The 12,126-nt window shown below is 31.9% G+C and overlaps 1 protein-coding gene across 1 annotated transcript; it reads left to right on the top strand.

Annotated features, from left to right (window-relative positions):
• Positions 1-4,250: 4,250 nt before the first annotated feature.
• On the top strand, positions 4,251-11,187 carry LOC106460457 (Krueppel-like factor 11). The gene is made up of 4 exons (XM_013920155.2): positions 4,251-4,425; positions 6,846-7,067; positions 9,607-10,417; positions 10,805-11,187. The coding sequence occupies exons 1-4, from the start codon at positions 4,375-4,377 to the stop codon at positions 11,119-11,121; spliced, it is 1,401 nt and encodes a 466-aa protein (XP_013775609.1). The 5' UTR covers positions 4,251-4,374; the 3' UTR covers positions 11,122-11,187.
• Positions 11,188-12,126: the final 939 nt, after the last annotated feature.

The raw sequence follows: 12,126 nt of genomic DNA, 5'->3' as shown, positions 1-12,126 counted from the left end.
TAGATAGATTGAAGATATATAGATAGATTGAAGATATAGATAATTGAGTCAAGCGAACAGTAGGCACCGTAAGTAAAGTGTGTGAATCACTGTGATTTATAGCGTGTGTTATAAAAGTTGTTAAGTGTATTACAAAGTTTGTATCGAGAAATAATAAACTAGTTTTAATCAAGAAAGGACTTGTATCGCTGAAGTTTCTCGGAAAGAATTTCTACGGGAAATTAACAAACGATCAGATACGCAACAATACATTCTTAGTACACATGGCCACTACAAGAGGTGGTAGATGGTAAGTTGCCCTTATCTCTGCCAATGTGAGGACTCTAAAGGGGCCCCTCTCTATTATGGCTGCCTCTAACATGAGCAAATCAGAACATGTCAGAAGTCCTATCTATTACATAAGAAAATAACTTGGAAATCGTCCCGTTAACAGAGGCGAAAATATACAAACTCTATTAGGAGAATCCATCCTCCCAATAAATAAGAAAAAGTATTGTTACGACATCGGGGTCACGTGACGCTAGTAACACGTCATTGACTTCTAGAAATATCCTGTTCCTTCATGAATGCTCTAGCGTTTACTAGATACGTGTTAATCTTGTATATATAAGACGGTCACAAAGTGACGGAACAATGTGTGTAATTGAACTGAGTATTGTTGAGTCGAGCACGTGAGACGTTTGTTGAGAATTATAGCGTTTGTTATAGCGCGACTGTTGAAATTAAGTGTATCGCAAAGTTATATTCAGAAAGAATAAACCAGTTTTGTTTAAGAAAGGACTTCTATCGGTAAAATTTCTTCGGAAAGAATTTTTACGGAAAATTAACGAACGAACGGAAACGTAACAGTATAGAATCACCAAATGAGGGCTGGAAACGGACGCAAACAGGTTGTACACTTTTGGCTGATTCCCATATAATGGAAAACGGGGTATCATGAATTTGCTTTAGGACCCAGAAAACGTTGTGGCGGCCCTGTAAATGCAAAGGATAATAGTCACTCATCTTTTAACACATCTGGTGCTAGAGATTATCAATTTGAAAACACAACACACAACATAATAACTTACTTATCTTATTCATACCGCGTAGCTCACCAACTGACGCTTCCTTTTTTTTTCTTGCTACAATGTATGTAAATTGCAATTAAATTTAACTCGCTGTTGTTAGTTTTACTTTTCTTTGCTTGTCTTACTGATTATGAAATTTGAGAAGAATTTCACATTATGTGTCCTTGATTTTTTAGCAAACTTCTTCGTCTAAAAAATACATGGTTTCGTTGTATAATAACTAAATCTTACATGCGCATGGGCGTTCGCAGGATGTGGGGTAGGGAACATTTGCCCTCCTGGAATTTCAGAAGAAAATTTATTTGAATATTTTATTTTTAAAATGTATAAGAAAATAATACAATTTAAATATAAATCACGAAATTAGGTGCACATAAATAAGTTATAATCAGCCGGAAACTAGCATTCAAACTGCTAGGCTTCCCTCTACCTGGAAAAAATTTTGCGGACGCCAATGTACTTATATATATATATATATATACAGAAGTAAACATTCATAAAACCCGAAAATGAAGTATAGATGATTATATTATTTTATTCATTTAATGTGCTATTTCATAAAATACTGGAAGCTAAATATATCCAATAACTCAAAATAGCAACCGTAATAATTAACGCAAGCCAATTCAGAGAACGAAGTTACGATGCCATTGTTACTAATTCTTTGTTTCCTGCTCACCACTCTTAACAACGTGGTTTAAGTTCACTGTGACTGTAACTTATTACGGTTTTCCACAGGTTTTATCACGTAGTGCAGTAACGTGTGTTTTATTCAAAAGTTTACAACAGGCTACTTGGATCAACAACCAAATATGTGAGTGGAACCGGATATAACCCGTACACAACTGTTTGGAAGGTGTGTCGCTGCAGCTAAGACCTTCGTATTTACCTAAAATAATTCGTGATGTCACTATCACTTACGTCATCAAGATGGCAGATCGATGCTGTACGCCCACAAGTGTCTGTGTATTGCGTTGACGTTATGGCTTCCCTTTTGTCACAACGAATATATTTAAAAGTGTTGCAAGACGAGAAAACTCTTATAAATGCTATTTTCACTGAAATGCAATCTTCGTAAGTCATCAAAATACTAAAAAATGAAATTGTTTCAACCTTACACCATAATTTGTCTTAATTGTTTGTTTTTTATTAAGCGCAAAGCTACACACAATAAGCCATTTGTGCTATACCTACCACGACTATCAAAACTCGGATTTTTAGAGTTACAAGCCTTTAGACTTACCGCTGAACCACTGGGGACATAAACTGTCAGATTATAAAAATGATACTCTAGTCCGCATAAAAAAAATAAACAAAAATATATTTAATGACAAAGTCATGTATTCATTCCATCCATTTGTATTTAGTATGTTGATTTAAAAAAAGTAAAGAAAAAGAGATTAACGCTTGTTTCTGTTGAATATTATAAACTAACAATCCCAAAACCAATAAGCTAAGTTTATGTATTTGCTGCGTAAAAGCAGAATTTTTTACCAGTATTCTAAAATCCGTGTTTATTAATGACATGTTGGAAAACCTTCCTATTCTTTTTCATTATTTAATTGACACTAGGTTTCTTTCAGTAAATTCCATTAATTCAGATATAAATATATACATATTATAATCTGACAGTTTATGTCTCCAAAAGAAAATCACTTACTTGTCCAATTCCATAAATCATGGCTCATTGCAGCTTAATTTGTTGATGGTACCTAGGGAGTAAAGTGATACCATATTAGGCACATTATTGTCTATAAATTCTATCTGCCATTTTACACAAAAATGCTGTATATTATATCACCCACACAATTTTTTAGCATTTCATTGAGCTCAGTAACATTTTGCAAATCCGTATATATATTTTTTTAATTTACCAAAGAAAACGTTAGCGTCGTAATATCTAGTAAAACGAATTAACGGAATATTCTATAAAACAATTATCAAGTAAACATAAAACACTCTCAGAAAATAAGACAGGTAAACGCAATGAATTAAAAAGGTATTTTTTCAGTAACACAATGGAAACTACTTACTTGCTGCTATTGTATGATACCTTAGGTAGTGTTTTTACTTTTACTCTTACAACACTAATCAATGGTATATTTATAATCCCAATTTAAGAATGTTTGTTTGTTTGAAGTTAAGCACAAAGCTACACAATGGGCTATCTGTGCTCTGGCCACACGGGTATTGAAACCCGGTTTCTAGCGATGTAAGTCCGCAGACATACCATTATGCCACTGTGGGGCATTTAAGAATGTAATTCTTTATTTTGCCCATTTCTTATGCACAGATGCTGCACGCATGATACGAGTAGTTGGTAGATTTTAGAGAACACCTTAATAACTTCTTACAAATAAATAAAATTTTTATAAGAATTGTCATGCGCTGACGTTTTTCGTTTAAAACAACAAAACAAACAAAAGTGGACGGACAATATTTCAATATTCAAAACCTTGGACGTGCACACCCTAACTTGGCTTAATAAAATGATCATAGGTAAGATATATCAAAATTGCTTTTTAGTGAGAAGGCCAAAAATATTACAGTGAGCTAAGCCTTACACGTCGGTGCTTTAGAAAAATAATCTACAGCTTCACAATACGTAGGGGGAACGAAGTTGTTTATCTGATAACTATTTTCAACCGACAACCTACACTAAACGTTATGTTGCGACAATCACTTTCCTAACGCTGTGGCATGTTTTAAGTTGAAGCTGGTTTAAGAAGCCGAAAAGTGGATTATTTAGCTTAGTATTAATTCAAAACACCACATAAGCATTTTCATGTGCTAAACTCTGACAATAGCCGTTCTAATATCTTATGAATTATTCTTTTTTAATATCATATCTCACGACTTAATCGCTACCATATTTCTGTGGTAACAAATAAACAAACTATTCGCTGCTTAAAATCATAACAAGTGTTTTCAATGTGAATTGTTCTGTAAAATTTCAGAACAGTATCCGGCAAGCATTTACTTCTCCATAAACAAACATAAACACTACGTGTATAACTCATAGTGAAACGGAGTCGCATGGTTACTCATGCACTTGTCATAGACGAAGCACGTGCTCAGCAGACTTAGTTTCACGCACCGATCACATGAACACTTAACGTTGATTGGCTCCGTTGATTGTCCCTCGAATCTTATTTGATACGTGATGGGCAATACAATTCTGGCACACAGTAATTTGTTTGAAGGTATGGGCACGCCTTTACACTCCTCAATAAAACCCCATTTCGAGGCGTGTAGAAACTTTTATGTTAAATAGAATTCAGACGTGAATGTTGCAGCTTTAAAGATGACTAGCCTTTCAATTTCTCCATCATGTACTCCTCCACATTCGTTCTCTGTAAGTATCGGGAACGAAGTAGCTTATTAACATGTATATTAATTATTATATCCATTTTAACGTGAACTACAACTTACTGATAAGAAGCATGTGACCATTCTATCTTGATTTGAAATTATATCATTAAAAAATGATAATGGAAAATAAAATAATTTTGGCTTTTCACGGTTTATGTGATTTTCTTAAATTTGTTATCCGAGAATTTAATTTTTACTAAGTTATAATTTTAACCATGCTTATCATTACAAATAAATGTGCCAGTACTTTCTTGTTCAAAACCTAGCCTTAAGGAGGGAACCATACATTGAGCATGCGTTTTAGAAATTGTGGTGTACATGTGATGTGCACGTGAACTGTCGCTTGTAAGTTGAACACGTCAGTTAACTTTTATTATTTTTGTGTACGATTACTGCTGTAAGAAATGAATTATTTCATTCATTTTTTTATTTCTAACTATTATTTTACAAGTAAAGAAATGTATTTTGAATAAAGCTATTAAATATTCATAATCTCAAGTTTAAATTTTAACAGATGTATCTCCTGTAACTTACAAACTGTACGTCGGAAATTGCTCTACAACAGTACAAATTTATCACACTCACAGTAGTTCGTGTAAAATATTTTAAATGACAACTTTTATTATGACCTCATTGACACGTATAGATTATTACGTATATAAACCTAACCCTGCTGGTGTGTTCTTTGTTTAAAAATTAAATTTAATGTGTGTTTTAAATGGATCAGGAATATAAAAAATTCTGATAGTAGAAGACTTAATTCGTTGTTTAAAAATAATAGTGAGCTCTTAGTCTTAACTTGTTCTAGGAATAGGTATGTAAATAGTATTAATTAAAATAGGCTTAACGTTAAATGTTTGTTTCAAATTAATTTTATATTTGACATAATTTTAATAAAATAAAAAAATTGGAAATAATTATTTTAATGTGTGCGAGATATGACTATTTCACAGTATCCTATAAGTATAATTCACTTCTACTTCTAAGCAGAAATCTTCAAATTGGTTCATTATGTTGAATTTAATGAAAAATTTGCAATTGAATATTGATTTATCTTCACAAACTGAAGATCCAAGATATACAATTACAGAATACGAAAATCCAAGATATTGTATCGAGAATTAGTACAAGTAATTGTGTAAGTGAAGTAGAGGCTAGCACTTTAAAAATATTTTAAAAGGGGAATGGGTGGTTTCCTTAAAAATTTGGGTAGGTTTAAAAGCAATGCCCAATGTGACACTTAAGTTGTACATCTTCAATGTAAATTTGAAAAATATTGTTTGTGATTTTCTACCCTGTTGCCAATGTTATATTACAATTATTAGTGCATTGTTTGTAATGAACATGTATTTGAAGATTCCAATGATGATGCTCAGTATCAGTTATAACAAACATTTTATGTGACTTTTGCACTAAATGAAGAATAATAAGTAACTTTTCATAAATGTAATTATGTCTTATTAGTTAATAAGGCTTTTAATAAAGTTCTAAATTTGTTTATACGCTCAAAGATATTTAATAGTGCCAAATGATTTACAAGTTAGTTCAAAACTAAAGGTTACCAATACTTACAATGTAAGTTGGACCTCATAGGATTCTGCTGTGTTTTGCCATTTGCTTTGAAAATTCTCTAGATGAAGTTGACATAGCTTGTTCCTTCACTGAAGACTTGAAATTAAGTTTACTTGTTAGTTGGTCACATGTTCAGACCCTAATTCAGGAGTACAGTCAGGTTAGAATCTTAAGTTTACTATGATATTCAGGATATGAACTTTGACTAACTACCCATGACTTGTTTGTTTGGAGAAGCAGATAGTTCTTCTTAACCAATTAACGAGAGAATTGAAGATATAGTAACAGTAGGATAATGACTGAACTTTGCTTTTGTATGCATGTTTAGTATTAACTAGTGATTCTTGAGAAAGTAAACAGTTTTTGAAGTGTTTGTAGAATGACCTTTGTTTTGGTAATAGCAGTTTATCATCTCAAATGTCTTTCAAAATACAATATGGTATGTAAATGTTTGTTTATGTAAAACTTTTAAACAGATTGATTTTGAAGTGAGACATTATTAGGACAAAATTTATTGAGAATAAAAATGGACTTTTTAAGATAACTTTCAGACATGCTTTTGTAATTTTTAACTTTTTAATATTTACAGTATTTTTCTAGAAAGTAACATTTGTCCATTAGACTAGCAACAAAGATGCTAGCATTACTTGTATTTTTTTTAATGATTGTTAAAAAATGTTGAAAATTTAAAAATTTGACTAGAGAATATAAAACAATAAAATTTATTTTCCTTTTATAACTATGATAATAAATGTCAATTGGATAAACAAATGAAGTAAATTTATTAAAATTTAAAAGACTTTTTGAACTTATCTTCTCTTAACATTACAGGAGAATTTTCATCATGGAGTGGTACAAGAGAGATGTGATTTTGATGCAGTACAAACATTATTGTCCATAAGCCAACAGACTTCTCTTCCACAGCATGGCAGCAGTATCCAAGATAGCATGGACTTTTTCTGTCACAGGCATATGGAGATGACACCCCCAAACTCCGAGGATGAATTGGAAGAAATTGCTCAGGAAAACAAAAATAGCTCTGAACATGATAAGGTATGTTGTCCATTTGTTAAAAGTTTTTAGCTTAGTAACCTTCTCATCTCTTCACTTTTTCTAAGTCATTACTCTGTAAGGTAATTTATTTTTGATTTTAAGAGAGGTTCATTATGAGTTTGTATCCAGTCAAAACATACTCGTGCATGCGTACAAACCTAAGTATCTTATTTTTTGTGGCTTATCATTAAAAATATACATTCAAAAGAAAGTTGTTATGGCTCAACATTGAGTCTGTGAATCAATGAGACCAAATTCAAGGGATTGAGTGGGCTACAGAGGTTTTTCGCAGTTTGTGGTATTCAAGTTAAAACCAAAAAAAATGTACCTTGATAAAGGGCTTGATCTGTTAACCTAAAAAAAACCACACTTTATTGCCAAAAGCATTTCTCTCAATTGTGTTTCGTCACAAAGAAGTGGATTTTATGGGGTTGGGCAGACTGTTTTTTTTTTCTTGGACATAATAGTAGAAGTATTCATGTTCAAACAGGTACTGCACTTAGCCACTTTACAGTTGCTTTCGTTGGTCATCTTGTAAAACTGCAGAGAAAATAGATCTTGTATTGCACAACATGTGCTGTTATTACCACGTTTTGTGTGTGAGTTTGGATTGTGGTATGGTCTTATTTCCTGAGAACCTAAAAATTAGTGTGAATCTGGTCACGCTGGTGAGAATTTCAGGTTCCGGATATTGCAAGGAGTTAAAGTCTCTATTCAGAATTTAAAAAGAAAGAGTACTGGAAATCTATTTGGGAATCAAGCCAACAAACAGCCTCTGACTTGCAAACTAGGTGTTAAAAAACACAGTTACTTCCTTCTAGTCCTTAAAGAATATTAATATTCTTGTTGCACAACAAATAAGCTTCACTCAAAATTCGTGTAATTCATGTTTACATATTTGGATATAAAAATGTCTTTGTATTGTGATATAATCATTTTGAGCAATCCAATTTTATCATATTATTCTCCTATAAACTAAATTGATATAGCTTGAAGTTACTTTGAGTTTACACCATACAAATTTGGCACATGCATTAGTGCAGGATTGATGTTTATAATTTCATTTGTTTTCAGTGTGAAAATTATAGTTAGATCCACAGTTTTCCTGAACATTTGTAAATTATCAGCATATAAATTACACATATAATATTAGCGGGAATCGTTTTTGTTATAAGGATGAGGTAAAAGTTCTTGGGGTATAGGTTGGTATGTCTTTTAAAACCCTTGAGTCAGTTGTATGTTGGAAATGATAAAGCCAACAGAGTTTTTGGATTGTCTACAAAATTAAATCTAATTGTATAAAAGAATATTGACTACATGTTTTAAGAGGTTTTGTTATACCATTCACTAGTTTGGCCTCATTTGATAGAATGTGTAGTTATTTTAGGAAGACTGCCGAGTTGTTGGAGAAATTTCAGAGGAGAGCTACTAGGATTATTCTGGGGATGGATATTTTTTTCATATGAGATTTCTTAACTTGTTTTCTCTTTAAGAGAGGATGGTCAGGAGTAATATAATTGACGTATTGAAAATTTTCAAGGGTACTGATAAAACTGAGCTATCAATTTTTTTTCAAGTTAAATTCTGAGGGTCAGTAGGGCAAGAAGTTATAGGTTTGAAATTTGAAAAGGTCAGACACATCTCTAGTTGAAACAGTTCTCCTCCAATATGTTAAATCTGGATTAATTGGTCATCTAGAGTAGAAGAGGTCACAACTTTATAGGAGTTTTAAGCTTGGGAGATAAAGGCTGTATTTAGTGATTAGTTTTTTGCTTATTGAAGGAGGTTGTGAATCAGGACATTCATGATTAGCCCAAGGTCCATTTGATGCCCCACAATTTATATATCACTGGCATTTAACATTTCTCAGTACTATCCTAAAGATGAGACATTTTATAAGAAATTATTTTTGTCAACTATTGAAAACGAATAAATACTCCTTTTTATAAAACATCAAGATCTCTTATGTAAAGTAATGAAGTATGGTAACAATAATTCTTTTGATGCAATCTTTAAGATATGGAGTGAGTGGGTCTTATTTATATACACTGTCACACAACACTATTTTTGTTGCAGAAGAGTTTGAAGCTGTTGAATTTCTCAGAGTTAGTGCTCTGTTTACATGGTATTGTTTGTTCTAATATTAAAACCTAGTAATTATAATTAGGTTGATAACTTAATGCCATTATTAGCAGAGAATCTTAAAGTTTACAAGTAAATACAGCTGGATTAGTAGATAAGAATATCAGTAAATATTGTTTTAGCTAAGTATACTTTTTAATTAATATACTTTCCCCTTTCTAGCTGAATTTAGCAATGATTTTCCTCACTTTGTGGGTAGTGTAAAAATATTTTACCACTGTTCAAAACTAGTTCTTAGCTGATCATCATCATATAATAATTAGTACATAATGTGAGCAAGTTTTTGATAATATTATAATTTTTAAGATTAAAAGCTTGTATGATTAGATAAAATAATTTTATATATATGGTAAGTTTATGTTTATTTCTTATTCTCATTGATTGAAATTTTTTACAGGTGCTCCTGGCTCCAACTCCTCCACAAACTCCAAGTTCCCACATAACAGGCATGCCAGTTTCGGTCATTAGGAGAGCTCCACGGACACAACATTTCTCCGAACAGAGTGGTTGTGGAAATATTAGAATGCTTAATGCTGATAAATTAATGGAACTCCCTCCCTGTAATGAAAGTAATATGTTTCCTAGTAAAAAATCAGTTGTTTGTCCTTCTGTTAACCTACCTTTCACAACTTCTGCCCAGAATATTGTAATTTCTAGTTCTGTAACGTTTCAAAATACTCCAGTTACAACAGTTCTTCCACTCTGTTCTAACAGCTCATCACAGCAGTCTGCCTTTGGCACAACTATTGTACAGTCTACTGCTAAGCCCATTGCTATTGCTCCAAAGATTATTCCCAGTACAGTTATTCCATTATTTTCCACTGTCACTCCATTAGTTACTAGTAGCAGTAAACAGCAAGATATTTCTGCTAACTCTTATGTTGTTTCTCAGTGTCCAGCATCTACTAACATGCCTGGTAACCCTACAACCTTGATACCCATAACAGGGACAAATGGACCACTGCTTCAGCTTATGGTCACAGGGACTTCATTTGGATTAACTGGAACAGCAATGACCTGTGGTACTACTAATGGACTTGTTACAAAACCAAGGATTCTCTCACCTGCATCTGTAGTTTTCTCATCATGTGATAAGTCAGATTTCTTAGCAGATACAAGACGAAGAGCTTATCATTGTTCCTTTCCAAATTGTTCGAAAACTTATTTCAAGAGTTCCCATTTGAAGGCTCATATCAGAACTCATACAGGTAACAACACATCTGTATAACTCTATAGACTTATTGTTGTAATTAATTTTCAGTAGGAACAAAGAAGCTGAATAAATACTTGGTTGAAGTTTGTATCTGTCATCATGTATCAAAACTTGTAAAGATTTAGGTTCTGTTCAGAAAAACATTAATTTATACAATTAATATAGAGATTTTTAAAGTTATTTAATCTTTTGAATTCTTCAATAGAGATAAAGTTTTTTGTTGCTTGAGATTAGAAAATAAAATCTTGAGTGAGGCTTCATTTATCTTATTTGTATTCCATATACTCTGAAGAAATGATTCAGTATCATTGCTTAATTACTATTGCTTTTTGATAGTTTAGCTGAACTCGTTTCTAGAATAACATCTTGGTTTGTTTCACAGGAGAGAAACCATTTGCTTGTACATGGGAAGGGTGTAATCGAAAATTTTCAAGATCAGATGAACTTTCACGTCACAAGCGCACACATACTGGTGAGAAGAAATTTGCATGTCCTGTTTGTGATCGAAGATTCATGAGGAGTGATCACCTTGCTAAGCATATAAAACGACATTCCAGTGGTAAGCGAGTTGGACTTTGGGTTGGTCAGCATTCTGCCAATAGTAGATCAAGTGTAGATGGATCAAAATGTGGTGTTTTAGGAGTCGGTCATGGAATGGGAGCCACTACACTCCAAGTCCTTTTTCCAACAGCTACATAGATTTTACTGAATGATTTCTGAAATTTTGGCTGTGATTCAATGTATTAATAATGTTATAGAAATAAATATAACACTATAATTTTATTATATAGTTTAATCGATACAAGGTATTTGAAAAGACCCAGTTAAGTGTAATGTAGTTAATATTATTATAGAAAGAACAAGTTTAAATCATTTTTTGTAGGTGTTAATATGAAACAAATGGTGAAATGGGTAAAAAAGCATTATTTCAATAACCTGTGTAACTTTTTACCTCTTTTTGAAACTTGTGTGAAAATAATTGTTTTTCTTCATTTATTTAATTTATTGCTATTTGTTCATTAAATATACAAGGTAAATTCTGAAAACGTTTTTTAAAAACGTTGTTTTACTGCTTGAGTTTGTGGGTCAATGTTGCCATGTCAAAACTATGGGAGGTATAATTCATATATTTGTTTCTAAACATTTTAGAGGTTTTGCTCAGTAAGTATAAATTAAAGAAAATAAGTAAGGGTTCATATGTAAGAAATAATATGTTTCTTTATTGGAAATAACGTTTTTTTTGGCCAGTTCATGTTGTAGAGGCAAAATATTTTTCTTACAGATCTCAAAAGTATGCATTTCATCTCTCTACCTGTTAAATAGAGATGAGATATTTTTTCAAAATACTTTTTTACCTTAATGTGCTAGTTTTGTATATTACTGTGGATCTCTAACATTATTTAATATTAGACTTCTTGTATTACATGATTGGATGATTTCTTAGGTGTTAGTTATGAACGTTACTAATTTTAAAATAATGTGAATGTAGTATTTCTACCGATTTTGTTAAACACTTGATTTACGAGTATTTATTTATAGGATATTATTATAACTTAAGTAAGTTGAATTGTGTAAATACGCGATTTGTTTCTTACAGATGGAATAAATGAAAATAGAAAAAAATTCAAATTTTTTAGTTTTTATTGTGTTTCGTATTTATACATGAAGAAACCATAAGATAAAAACAAAAGTGAGGCCAATTAT

Source organism: Limulus polyphemus, unplaced genomic scaffold (genome assembly GCF_000517525.1).
Source record: "Limulus polyphemus unplaced genomic scaffold, Limulus_polyphemus-2.1.2 Scaffold33, whole genome shotgun sequence".
Taxonomy (NCBI): domain Eukaryota; kingdom Metazoa; phylum Arthropoda; class Merostomata; order Xiphosura; family Limulidae; genus Limulus; species Limulus polyphemus.
The sequence above is the reverse complement of the archived record's forward strand: the minus strand, read 5'-3'. Positions and strand labels throughout refer to the sequence as shown.

Bases quoted from the DNA above. Each gene is read 5' to 3' on its own strand.
- LOC106460457 (XM_013920155.2), top strand. From the start codon at position 4,375: ATGACTAGCCTTTCAATTTCTCCATCATGTACTCCTCCACATTCGTTC. The intron at 4,426-6,845 runs GTAAGTATCGGG...TTAACATTACAG, and splicing joins CTCCTCCACATTCGTTCTCT to GAGAATTTTCATCATGGAGT. The intron at 7,068-9,606 runs GTATGTTGTCCA...AATTTTTTACAG, and splicing joins ATAGCTCTGAACATGATAAG to GTGCTCCTGGCTCCAACTCC.